The sequence below is a fragment of the Lonchura striata genome, chromosome 13, assembly GCF_050655825.1.
Source record: "Lonchura striata isolate lonStrDom1 chromosome 13, ASM5065582v1, whole genome shotgun sequence".
In the NCBI taxonomy this organism is placed as follows: Eukaryota; Metazoa; Chordata; class Aves; order Passeriformes; family Estrildidae; genus Lonchura; species Lonchura striata.
Genome location: NC_140715.1, coordinates 13,085,911 through 13,099,758, shown reverse-complemented (window position 1 = coordinate 13,099,758; position 13,848 = coordinate 13,085,911). Strand labels below are relative to the sequence as shown.

The window sequence follows — 13,848 nt, the reverse complement described above, 5'->3', positions numbered from 1 at the left end:
GAGGCGGAGGAAATCCTGGAATCAAAGTCACAAACTGAGCCTGCTGTGGAAGACTGTGCCTGTCTTATTTTATCTGCATGTCCTTGTTGATGTCAGAATCCTGCAATGGCTCAGCTGTTCACATCCCAGTGAACAAGGGTCCGTGCAGACTCCCAGTGAACACTTGCTGCAGGCAAATGGGGCTGCTTTCTGGACACCAGTGTCAATTGTGCAGTGTGACACACCCAGGTATTCACAGGATTTTTAAAAGGGGCCCTTAAATGCACAGGCTTCCATGAGCAAGAGAGAGATGTGGCCAGTGATTACCTTTGTGCAGTATTTATCCTAGTGATCAGGTGTCTGACTGGAACACGGTTCTATCTTTCTCTGCTTTCTCCCCCCCAGACTTGTTTCAGTGAACAGAAGAAGACGAGTAACCTTGAGGCCTATGTGAAATGGTTCAATAGACTCTGCTATCTCGTAGCAACAGAAATTTGCATGGTAAGTTACAAGTATGTGCCACGTTTTACCACATACCTGAAGTACCACTCTGAGATTTTATATTAATAAGCAATCCTGGGGATTTATTTCTTATGACCCAGCTAAGCATCTGATGGTAAGTTTTAGTAGTGTTGCACTTGCAGAAGAGACCTGATAAATGACAAACATATTGCAAAACAGAGGTGGTGGCACACAGGGGAATGCACTGTTCTCTTGATGTAGTAGAAGCACAGTGTGGAATAATGAACCCTGCAGGGAAAAAGAGAGGAAAAAAAAGCCTTGAGTTATCCTGTGAGATTTCTGCCAGCAAAGATTCTAGCAGTGCCATATTTGTTATCTGTCATCCTAAAGATCTGCTGGGTGAATTCCCACTGCATGGCTCTCTGTCCTGCTGCCCACTAGTGTAGTTATTTCTGTTGTGCCTTAACTTGTAGTGGTTTTAGTTTGTTTAACTTGGTCCCATCAAAATGAAATTAATGTTTTCCTCTTTGAAAAAGGTATGGAAAGGAGGAATATTAATAGTTTTAAGAGCCACTAATAGTTTAAGAGCCAGCCTATGACACATAAGAATTACCATTTGAAGATCATCTTTGGAAAAGATAGGGTGATTCCAGTCCAATTAAAATGGGTTTTTAAAATGGTAGCATTTGGTCTGGCTGTATTGCTGAAGGGATAGAAGAGGGGAAAGGGATTAATGCAATGAAACAAGCTCTTTCTGAGACAAAGATGCTGCTGGTACAGGGGTGTGAAATCCTGCCCTTAGGGAAGTCTGTGCTGTTGATCCCACTGACTCCAGGGAGGCCGGCATGGAGCTGAGGCTCTGCTTCAGGGCTGCTTGGGCTGCGTGTTCCAGCACTGAGACAGTCACTGGGGCTGGGAATTGCTGTGAATTTCTTCGGTGTCACTGCAGTGAAAGCTTTGATTTCAGAGGCTGCCAGTCACCAGCATCCACTGGATTGCTGGAACAGAATTAGGGCCAGTGACTGAAAGCAGATGGCCCAAGCTGTGCATGAAGCCACTATGCATGGAACAAATGATTAGGATGACCTCCAATTCTGCATATGCTCATTACTGATACTCATTTATTTTAATTTACAGCCTGCAAAAAAGAAACAGCGAGCACAAGTCATTGAATTCTTCATTGACGTTGCCCGAGAGTGCTTTAACATAGGGAATTTTAATTCACTGATGGCAATCATTTGTAAGTACAGCTTCTAACTGGGTCTTCCATCAGCTGTCACAGATGAAAAAGGAAACCTAGCTCTTATCAATGGCTCTGTTTTTTTCTCTCTCACTCATAGCTGGAATGAATATGAGTCCAGTTTCGAGGCTAAAGAAGACTTGGTCAAAAGTGAAAACAGCCAAATTTTTCATTCTGGAGGTAAAAGAAAAAAAAAATCCTGATGCATTGCTTGAATTATATTCAGGATATTTTTGTTTGGGAATTTTACATTATTATCCAGGTGCGAGATGTCTGGAGACACATTTCAGGGGCAGAGAGCCTGATTTTAAGCTGAAATATGCCAGGTGTAGTGAGGAAGGTGTAAAGCTGATGATATGCAGAGGGAATTCAGAGTACTCAAAAAAACAAGGGGAATTTAAAAAACCCCAAAGTATGAACCTATATGTACACCACAGTGCTTCTACTGATGCATGTTTTGTTTGGCCATGGGCACAATGCTGAATGTAAAGCTCCCAGTCTATACGTTGAGTGAAGAGCCAAGGCTGTATTTTGTATTGAGAATTCCAGGATCTGGCACACATAGAATGTGCAGTGCTTATTCTTCACATAAAAGCTCGGTAAGCTGTCAGTAGAAATATCAAAGGTATAAGCAGCCATGAGCTGTAGACCTCTCATTGCATCTTTGGTGCGTTGGGTTCTGCAGGCATCCGGATTTTGAAGATGGAGGCTCTGCTCTGCTCTGCTCTGCTCTGCTCATGGTTTGCTACAACTGAGTGTAAAATTGTCTTTAGAGGGCCCAGGCTGCTTTCTAACCAGTGTGTGTTGTTTTGTGCACACAGCACCAGATGGACCCTACTGGCAACTTCTACAACTACCGGACAGCGCTGCGGGGAGCTGCCCACCGGTCCCTCACCGCCCACAGCAACAGGGAGAAGGTGGGTGAGCCCACAGCCCCCGCCTCCACACCGAGGGTGCATCTCTGCTGAGAGTCACTGCCTCCTACACTTGATGCAGATGCTCTCCTCCCTTCCATGGGTCACCAGTGCAAGGCCTCTGTGCTTCAAAATGCAACTGGAAATGTGAAAAAATTAAAAAAAAAAAAAAAGTGATTGAAAGAGTCTGGATAGGATCAAAGCAAATCTTTGTGGACTTGCTGTCTGACACTGGGAGGGTTAGAGAGGGCAGGACACACAGCATGGAGGGCTTTGTAGCAAGTGTCTCTACATCTCTGGAAAATTCACATTGTTCAGATTGATAAACCTGATGGAACAGGTATTTCAGACTGAAAAGACTTATTTTGGTGATGGAGCATGAGCCTGGCAGACGCAGGTGGAGCTGTGCTTTGTTACAGCTGTGCCCCAGGCTCTGGCACAGAAGCCCCTATTGTGTGATGTGTGAGGTGGGATGGAGAGCAAAGGGCACAGCAATGGAGGCAAGGTGGATCTCCATTTACATCAGGGAAAGATGATTTACCACAAGTCCTGCAAGGGAGTCTAGTCTAAATCCATTGCAGCAAATTTGGGGTGATATTCTGTCCTTGTGAATTTTCATTTCATTTGGTTGTTGCTGCCATCTCAGTGAGCAAGAACTGAAGTGTTTTATCAGTGTTCATGGCAGATGTGGGGCTTTCTGACATGTCACTGATGCTGCAAAAATCAGACTGACAAGATGTTAAGAGTGTAGGATCCTCCTGGTTTGTGCCCCAATGTTTCTTGTTAACTTTCTTATTCCTCCATTCAATTCTTTATTTATTGGTATGTGAAAAAAGGTTTGTGTTCTATACTGCAATTGCCCATAGTCATAAATGGGTAATCTCTGCTCTAAGCATGGCAGAGCTAAAGTAGATGCTGCATGAACAAGCACAATATGGAATTTAATATTCTTTCACTAGAGGAGCCAGGCCAGATGCTAATCTCACACCCCTGTAAATTTGATGTAAATCTGCTGAAGCTAATGGAATCTCAAAGCATTTACAGTGAAATGAGATCAGCATCTGGTGGCAGGCTGACTCAGCTGCAATGGGAGTACACCGAGTTGTTCTGAAAAGCACTTCTCTATGCAAAGGAGAGATCATTTGGATGTGTGTGACTGGAAAAGCAATTCTTTCAACTCTCACACACTGCAGTGAGGACCTGTCAGTCTGAGATGCTTTTGCAGTTTAGCTCTTCTGCAACCATCATAGATATTCAAGCCAGTTGCTTTATTGTTTGACTTAATTTCCTGTGAAGTTAGCAATCTCTGTCATATCTCTACCCCCAGCTGGTTAATACTGATGGCAGAGAGGTTATTAGACTGAAAGGAATCTATTTTACATCAGAAAAAGCCCATATTCTGTTTTCCTTGTGTAGAGAACATTAGTTCAGGAAAATGCTCCAGGATATGATTTGGTAGCTCATACTGGGTATTTTACAGTGTCAGATACAGCAGATCATGTAATGCTTTCTGTAGGATTAAGGAATTTTGTTCCTTTTTAGAAGCAAGATTATAATTTATTTGTTTTATTGAAATTGAACACATCCAAAAGAACATGATCACATCTTTTTGACAGAAGATGTTACATTTTTTCTTGGCAAACTCATAGCAAAGCTTGCTCTGAAGAAAATTTTTATCTTCAAACTGAATTATGCTTGCAGAGGGGTGTACTGGTTAGTAAGCAAGTCTGGTTTTGCCTGTGCAGTCAAATGACCGTGACAGCTCCAAAATGAAGTCATTCCACTGGGAAACTGCATTGTACTCATGGCATAGCTCTGGCTTTGAAATGTTGGGAGTGTGTACAGCACAGTCCAGTGTGTTGTTGCTGTCTGATACTGTGGAGCAAGGACAAGTCAGATCTCATTAACTTTCTTCTTTCTGCAGGAGGCAATTGTCCTTCAGCATGTAGATGGGTTGGATGGCATGGAAGGGGGATAAAAATGGAGAGAAATACGAGTTTCTGGCACTAACCCAGGTTTTATGCTACCAAAGTGCCTGGAATGAAACCAGTATTAGGGTATAATTGTAATCACTTTTATTGTTTTTCCTACAGAAATTACATACATGGTAATATATTTTATTGGGAAAATAAATAAGTGACCAAAATACAACAATTCCATGGAAATGTGTAGAGAATTGGTATCCTTGGGTATGTCTTTTCAGCACCTTTTGGATGAGATGAGAATGAACTCTGCCATGTTCAGAGCTTACTGGGGGCTCTGCAGCTGTATTACCCTGGCATCCAGCCCACATTTGTGTAGCTTTCCTCTCAGCAAGGCTTTTCCTTCATGTTTAGTACCACTAATGGTGCTGACCTTTCTCCCAGGCAGTGGAGCAGGACAGAACAAGCTCACATCTGTCTGCAACAAAACTATGTAGACAGAACCTGGCAGTGTTTTCTAGCTGGGAATCAGTGTCTGGCTCCAGCTCTCTGTAACTTCCCACCTTTTGAGATCACACTGGTTACAAAGTCATCATCATTTTTGGTAGAAAACAAACCACATGGATTGAGTTGTATTCTTTACTGTAGGTCGACTGATCTAGTTTGGGTAATATGAAAATAAATCCTGAAACACACTTAGTTCAGTTTGACTAGAAATTGTTCCACCTGATCCTAATTGGAGGGCTCAGCATTTTGGGAGGATAAGGCTCTGCTTTGTTTTCATTCCTGAGTTGCATCAGTGGAATGTATCAGGATAAGTATCCAGTGGCTCTTGGGGCATCCGTCCAGGCTTTGTTATGGCTGTTTGCAGTGACATTACAGAGTTTATCTGTGGCTGTCCCATAAAAAAGCCAGGAGAGATGCAGATTTTTAAAAGTTTACTGGGTATGGTAATTTACCTGGGACAGAAATTGGCTTCCATTTTCACAAAACACACTGGCAGTAGCTTGTGGACTCCTTGCCTCAGTGTTTTCACTTCTATGGCTTGTTCACCCTCATTGGAGCATCACAGCATTGTAGCATCCCTGTAGACTGGAAAATAACAGCTGCCAATCCTGTTCTGGGTCCATTTCATATCCTGTTACAGCTGATGTACAGCATGAGACGGAATAACATTAAATACTTAGCTAAAGGATTGCTCTTTTGGCTCTTCTTTCTTGTCATGGGGGCTCTTCAGTTTTGGTGCTGCTTAATAATCTCCAGTTCAGTTAATATACAAACAGACCAGTGGAAACATTTGGCCACTGCCATGCAGTGTGTGTTCTTTTATGTTCATGGTGGTTAAGTTTGTACTTGGTGGTTTAAAAGACAGACATTGCTGCCACAGGAAAGTTCTCACAGAGGCAGCTGCTGACCTTCAGCTTAAACCCCCTAAGCAGCCTTTTGTTGTCACAGTGTCAGTGCTGGAGAGGTGGGCAGGCTGAGGTTTGACTGTTATCTTTCTTTTCCCTTTGAGCTGTGAGACAAAGGACCCTGAGAGAATCTGCTTCGCTCTGGATCTCTGCTGAGGTTGAAGATGCACTTCAGGAGTGCTGAAGTATATCCTACTGCTGTTCTACTGCTTTCTGCTGTAGAACATCTGGCATAAAATTTATTTATCCCTGCTTGTAATTCCATCAATTTCAAGAGTCCTATCCAGACTTCTTTTATAGCAAATTATGACCCAGCTCTGATGGGCTAGAGGAAGGCTTGGATATAGACCACTCTGCCCTGGATGATGGCCAGGGCTAGTTTTGAGAACTACAGTGGTCTCTCTGGCTACTGTTAGCAGTTTCCTGTCAACCAGTTTAATATTTTCAGTCCTGTTGTCTGCAGATTAATTTTGAGAAGCAGGTTGTACTAATCAGGCACCAGGAAGGAAATTACATGCCTCAAGATGTAGCTGTGCATGGAGCTGTTGAAAATGAAACAGCTCCTGATTAACTGTTTGTAGACAAGTCCTTGGTCATCAAATTTTATGCTGTCTTTCCTTGTCCAGGGACAATATTGGTTCTTTGATTCCCACCTGTGTTTAAATTGCTCAATTTGTGTGTTCAACATCTCTGTTTATAAGGACACAACAGGAAAGGGAAGAGTTCTGCAATGTTATTTTGCTCTTTGCTGTCTGATGTTGTCATCAGACAGTGATGTTGTTGATAATAAACTGGGCTTTTAGCACTTTCTTAGTCATGTTGTTGTGCTCAGTGAACATTGTGTACAGTTCACTTTCATCTCAGCATACATTCTCCTGGTGGCTGAAGGTCTCTCTAGACACTACTGCCCTTTTGCTGGCCTGTAGCTGTACTGCTTTTCAAGTGCACAGCACATCAAAAAGTTAATACTTCTCTATTCTCATCTCTCCCAATTGAGTTGTTCTTTCATGCAGAGAAAATACTGAACTGAAAAGATAATGGTTGTGTCATTTCTCTCCACAGATTGTGATCCCCTTCTTCAGCCTATTGATCAAAGACATTTATTTTTTGAATGAGGGATGTGCTAATCGCCTTCCAAATGGACACGTCAACTTTGAAGTAAGATCTGAGAAATGTTTTTACCTATCCCATTCTGAAAGCCAAGGGACTATCTGAGACTATTAGCCTGCTATTTTCAGTGCAGACCATCAGCACTGAATATGAGGTAATATTATTATATCTGAGTGGAATGATTTTATGTTTACAGAAATTCCTGGAACTGGCTAAGCAAGTAGGAGAGTTTATAACATGGAAACAAGTGGAGTGTCCATTTGAGCAAGATCCTAACATCATCCACTACTTGCACACTGCTCCCATTTTTACTGAAGATGGTAAGACTGTACAATCACTCATCACTGAAAAGGTCTTTCTTCATCACTACTAATTAACACTGATCCATTCTTTGGTGATCTCTCTCACTGACCAGTGCCAGCTGTTTCCTGGCTTTCCTGCCAAACAGCCTGTTTATGCCCAGTTTATCAGTGTGTTTTTGCCAATACAGCCTTCTAGCACATGAAGCTGCTGCCTGATGGCTTTTCTCTTGTCTGTAGCTTCTCTATAATTCTCTGTCTAGGAAGCTGCCATTGTGGCCTTATTTTTTTAATCACGAATTGAGGCCACACAAGCATGTCATGGGCTCCTGTGAATGTCAGCTGTCTCTTAGCCACTCATTCTGTGATTGATGGAACCAGAGCTAATCTCTCTCACAAATGAGTACTGCCATCTCTTCAGTAAACACAGCTCAGGGCGATGGAGTCCAGCTGACTTCCTCCTCTACAGCAATGACATGTTATGTACAGAAAAGAATTTTTGAAGAAACCTTTTCTATTCATTTCAGCTGTAGCTATGAAAGCCCTGTTCTGAAATTATTTCTCTGATTGTCTTTTTATACTTTTGTGTCCTTGTCAGTTTGGTATTCAGCATGTCAGTATGTGTCACTTCATGCTGGTTTGTGTCAGCTGCCTCTCTATACATTGTCACACACAGAATTGTCTATAACAACCTTCCCATAAGCTATTCTGGTGGTGGGTTTATTTTTTCTTCATTCTATAGGCAGTTTTCCCTACTAATCCAAGGTAATCAGACCAGACAGTTTTTATTTCATAGACTACTTCAGAAAGCAAAGTACTGCTTCTAAAATCCTGCCTAAATCTTAAGAATGACTGCCAAAATAGAATAATTAATATGATTAAAGTAATATGTATCAAAAGGAGATAGGATTAAGGCATTTCTTCTTGTTTTAGGCTCTAAAGAGACAGAAAAGAAAAGTCAGGGTAAGAGTACAGTTTTCAGGCTACTGGGCTAAAAATGAGTGACCTCAACCCACTAATTGTATGCAGATTTTCTCCCTCATGTCCTTCCCTATATTCATGCTGCTTTTGTGAAATGCCCTTTGCAGAAGTCACAGGAAACCACCCCCATTACCCAGGGATAGTGCAGAGGAGAAAGAGCTGCCCTGAATGAAAGGTGGGAAGATATCTGAGAGAGATTCAGCAGTGGCATGTGAAATGCAGCTGTACTGTGCTTGTCACAATGTGGAGGAATGGTGGCCAACACTTGAATATTAAAAGACAATGCTTTTCTAGCACAAACTTGAATGGTGAGATGGTTCCAGCATTAAAGAATAAAAGCATCACAAAACAGTCAAATGAGGAAATGTGTGTGAACACAAATTACAGCCTGTGATTCTGTGAAGACAGTGAGATATTAATGCACTGCCAGCTTTTCCAGAGGAGACTCTAAAATCTACATTAATTTTGGTGTCATAAAATGCATCCTACAGTGTAAAGATTTGCGGGGAGGGGGGAGAAGGACAGATTTATTTTCTTCCACTGTATTCCTTCTCTGGTTTCTGTAACTCACTCTTACCTTGATGGTATTTTGTATCCTTTTAAGATACCATGTTCTCATAAGCTTTAAAAAGATTGAGGAACATAAAGTTGTGTTAGGTGATGAGAATATCCTTAGTTTTTAAAAGCTTATGTGTTCAGGTGTCAGCTCTCACAGTCTCTTTTTAAAAAAGTTCATATAACTCTTGAGTAGCAGTGCTGTGATGAGGAAATGTGCCCAGATCTCTGTATGCAAAACCAGAGACCATTCAGCTGCTTAATATTGTAATGAGAATGTCATGCTAACATATTTTAACTCTGGGCTCCTCCATTGTTCCATCAAAATTAATGTAACAGCTTTCCAAGGTAGATGTGCTAAACATCAGTGTCCCACTGATTACCAGCTGCTTGAGGGACCATGAAGTTTTACAGTTTCTCTTCCTGTGTTGTACAAAAGGACATACAAGAATGCAGGGGGATGGGGGTTACCAATGCTGTTGGAAATAACACATAATTACTGTTTCCAGGTTTGTATCTGGCTTCCTATGAAAGTGAAAGCCCAGAAAACCAGACAGAAAAAGACAGGTGGAAATCCTTAAGGTAACCTCTCATTTTATCAGCTCATTTTTAAAGTACCTCCAAACAGCTGCTCTGATACCAAAGCTTGTGAAGGGCAGGTATTTAAGCTGTGACCCCTGAGAGGGGTCTCTTCCATTTAAAACTAATGTGCAGAGCTAAGGTTGCACTGATAAAAGCTCATTTTAATCTCAAATTATCGTCCCTGTAAAGAATACCCTTAGCTTGCTGTACCCATGGACAAGCCTGATGCAGATGAAGAATGCCCCAGGTCAATTGGATCTTCCAGTGATTTACAGCTCTTCTAAGAGATGTGAAATGGTTTGATATAAGTGAGACTATGAAGAGAGTGATTAAAGCAACTCAGACCTTTAAATTCTCTCTTTTTAAAAAACTGTCCTTATCTTTTACATTTACAGATCCACAATTTTAGGAAAGACTTGAAGATTGAGAGATTATTGCAGTAGGTCAAGGAAAAGAAATCCGCAAACATTTTGCACTACTGATTCCAAAGATGCCTGTTTGGGATTTAGACAATTTCTTTTGTTTGAGTTTTTTTGTTGGGTTTTTTTGACTGCCTAACATGATGGATGAACTGGATTCATCCACTGAAATCAACAGAACTGTGTGCACAATGATGCTTTTCTAACTATGAGACAGAGAGAAGAAGGACAAACAGACTATTTGTGGCTGTGCCCAAACTGCGTCAGGATCGCTGTAATTTCGCCTCTGAAGGAAAATGCAAGAAAACCAGGAGCAGGGAGAATCATGGTACTGCAACAGAGAATGGAAAAATACAAAAAAGGAAAGTAAAAATACACAAGAGTATTTCAGAAGCAGGTGCTTCAGACAGCAGTTCTTTAAACCTTTGAGGATTGTAAAATTAAATCAAAGACAGACAACAGCAATCTGGTTAATTGCTGAATGAAGAAAAAAGAACTTAACCTTGCATTAGCAGTCCCCCAGCCTTGTTGAACAAAGCACTGACTGCTGCAGGTTGGAGCTTGCAGGGACGAGGACTGACACCTCTCACATACACGTCTGTCACATGCAGGCCACGTCAGCATGGGAACATTGTCCTGAGCCCAGGGATTTTTACAGAGAACATTCTGGAGTGTGACTCTTGCTTAGTTAATCTTCCCACCGCTGTTGTTGCTTTCCTTACTGTGAATCTGGGCCAGTCTGAGGAGGGCACAAAGGGCTGATGGTGCTGCTTCAAGACACCCCCACCACTTCTGAGGTTGAATGAAGAAGCAAATAAGTCTGGACTCAATTTACCTTTATTTAATGTATGTAGTGTATTCCCTAAATTTATTGATGCTGAGTTGCATCTTTTAAGGGGTTTTATCACACTCAAAGAAAAAAAGTACTGCATTACCATTTCTATCAGGTTCCAATTAACATAGTACTGCTTATTTTGTAACATGGTACTTAGGAGGATGGGGGGTAATTGCTCTGAACTTGGGAACTACACGGTATGCTTTAATAAGACAAAGGGTTTCAGACTGGAATGAATGCACTAAAGAATTTGTCATTCATTAACAGATAACCATTTTTGTCTTTTTTACTTTTAGGATGTAAAGTTCACAGTTTCCTTACAGATAACATGAAATAGGGACTATGTCTTGTGTTTAAAGTTGTACAATAATCAAGGTGCTACTGTAATAGATACATTAAATGATAATGAACCATATTAGATTCAAAACTAAACCCTAACAGTAGACTTATTGTTGTGTGTGGAAGGAATGTTCCTAACTGCCCCAGAAAATATCTCAAAAAGCTTAAATGAAACCTAAATGCCACATCATACTGAACTTTGCATTTTTATTACTGACTTGGTGCTACCTTTTCAGATGTTCCAGTCCTTCTCTCCCTACAACAGAAGGATGCAACCCTTTCTTTGAAATCAGTAACAATTTTATTTCAGCACAAAGGGATTCCAAGTGGCTGTGGTGTTTGGAAAAATTAGGGTAATCACAAAACCTGGCTGTGTTGGCCTATTCAGACAGAAAACTGGAACTGTTCCTTCCCTCTGCCAGGCCTCAGAGTTGTCTGTGCCTGAGTGAGCTGTTGACCTGGAGGCATGGGCAGGCTGGTGTTTGAGGGCAGCAGCCTGGGAATGCTCTGCGTGGCTCTCTCCAGGTTTGATGTGTCTGCAGAGCAGTTCTGTGTTGGGTTATGGCCTGTGGGAGCCCAGTCTGGCTCACTGAATTCACTTACGAACGGAGCAGGATGGATTCTTCTGGATTTGCAAACAGGGCTTGAGGCAGAACTTCAGGTCTCCTTCTCCTGTAGATCTATCAGCATGTGAATTCAGACAGGGGGGACATAAAACTCTGATTTATTGAGCTTTGTATGGAAGAACTAAGTGTAAGGATGGTACAGCATCATTGCAGCCACAGAATGATGACTGTTCTGCTGATACTGTGAATCTGCTGTTTGTTAATTTTTGTACACGAGCTGAGAGCTGCACAGAGAAACTATACACATATTCCTTCAGGCAGAACCATTTCCAAAATGAAGCCATTAAAAGCCTGTTAAATTTCAGATTAATCCAGAGCAATAACCATAAACGTATCTACAACAATGCTAATGTTTAAATGTGTTTCCTAAATGGTAATTTTTTCTTACTATCTGCATATTTTTAACAGGCACAGTGTGACTTCACAGTGGAGATATGGGGGTTTTGCTAACCTGAAACCCAGTGCAGGTGGATGGGCCCTTTCTTTTTGCTTTTTAAAACTGAAATCCTCACTCCTTTTCTAATAAGCCACTAGAGGTTGGTATAGATGAGATTATAAATATGTGACTATTAATTAAAATATGATTTCTCATTATAAGTCCTTATATTTTGGGGCACTTTCCATGAATTTGGGCAATTTTGTAAGTACAAGTTAAATTAGATCTCCTAAAGTTTATCACTGTTGCAAACGAAATCACATTTGTAGTCCAAAACTTTCAGACCTCAGTGCTTAAAATGGAAGCATAAAGGTCAGACCTAGGTGGGTATTAAGGGCTTAGTGGGACTGTCAGAAGCACTAAATTATTCTTAAGCCTTTATGTAGTCACACATTTAAAAGGTCATTTTTCAGAGGTGCTAAACATCCTCATCTCTTGGGGAGTAGTGAAGCAATTCTTGCTTTATAGAGGTGCGTGGCACATTAATTTGTAGTGTCTGATCTCCAGAGACATTCACTGCTCTTTGCAGCAGGACTTGGAGATGAGAGTGCAAAACAACTTAAGATGAGAACACAGTGCTTTTAAAAAACAGACTTCAGGAGACGTAGCTTGTCTTCACAGAATTTTGTAGCTAAATCCTATTTAAAGAGAAACAATGTAAGCCTTAAGTTGCATCTGTCAGTTGCATTTCTAATTGATCTGTGGTCTAACCAGTGTGAACAGCTCCTGGCAGGAGTGGGGTTAGAGCCTTGCTTCACCAACAGCACCTGAAAACAAAGAATGACAACTGAAAACAGAATGACAATTTGGGCGATAAATTTCTTCTAAAAATGTATTTATATTACAGGAAAATGAGAATATGCACATGTCCAGTAATCCAATTTTCTTGCTATAAAGCCATAAAGAACTCCTGGCATGATGAAAAGAAAGGATAACTTCCCACTAAGCATTAGACTACTGTAAGCTGTGCAGTCATTAGACCAACATCTAGACAAGTTACTTTTAGTAATGCTGTGACTTTCTAATTCTGCTTCTTTGAGTGGATTCACTCCCTGGCAGCTGCTTGAACTAATGCTGCACAGAGAACAGAGCAAAACTAGACCTGTAGATCTGCAGTGTTGGTATCAAACCCCTAAGCTTGTAAGATGTGAATATGACACAGTCTGGCAGAAGCATTAACTTAGTTTCTGGTATATAGCAGTATTTTAAAAGACCCAAATACATGAAATCACTTCTGCACCTCCTCCAGTGTATTCAGAATGGTAGCAAAAGTCCCATTTTTCCATTTCTTGAGTGTGCCATCCTGCAATGTGGGGATAGGTATAAAGCTCAGTGAAAGCAAGGAGGGAATTGTGTGCCTTCAGCTTGTGTCAAGTCAGTAGATGAACTTGCTCAATGCCTTTCAGAAGACACTTATGTTGCCCTCAATGTCAAATCTGCATTGATCACTTTACTGAATTAAAGGTGCATAGATATAGGGCAGCTGGGCACAACTAAATTTTCAGGACAGAAACTCAAAATGAGTCAAGCACTCAAGCATTCTGTGCACCAGAGTACCCTGATCAGACTGCCATTATTCCCCCTCTTAGGCAATGAACACAATCCTGTTGTACATCTCTGAAAGCTCCCCGTGTGGATAGAGCAAACTTCGATCTCGGCTTCTGCTGAGGTGTCACTTTAAAAAAGTGTGGACAGCTGCTAAAGCACTTCAAATGAGAAACAATTTAAATGTAGAGA

At 41.2% G+C, this 13,848-nt stretch overlaps 1 protein-coding gene across 4 annotated transcripts in view; it reads left to right on the top strand.

The window, feature by feature from the left end:
• Positions 1 to 11,239, top strand: part of RASGEF1C (RasGEF domain family member 1C) — a 68,195-nt gene extending 56,956 nt beyond the window's left edge. For all 4 annotated transcript variants that reach the window (XM_085591310.1, XM_021552241.4, XM_021552242.4 and 1 more), the window contains 8 exons: positions 385 to 480; positions 1,579 to 1,681; positions 1,782 to 1,861; positions 2,503 to 2,598; positions 6,992 to 7,087; positions 7,236 to 7,359; positions 9,384 to 9,456; positions 9,852 to 11,239. In XM_085591310.1, the coding sequence (XP_085447436.1) occupies positions 385 to 480; positions 1,579 to 1,681; positions 1,782 to 1,861; positions 2,503 to 2,598; positions 6,992 to 7,087; positions 7,236 to 7,359; positions 9,384 to 9,456; positions 9,852 to 9,876 (693 nt within the window). In that variant the 3' untranslated portion in view covers positions 9,877 to 11,239. The remainder of the gene's footprint in view (positions 1 to 384; positions 481 to 1,578; positions 1,682 to 1,781; positions 1,862 to 2,502; positions 2,599 to 6,991; positions 7,088 to 7,235; positions 7,360 to 9,383; positions 9,457 to 9,851) is intronic.
• Positions 11,240 to 13,848: the final 2,609 nt, after the last annotated feature.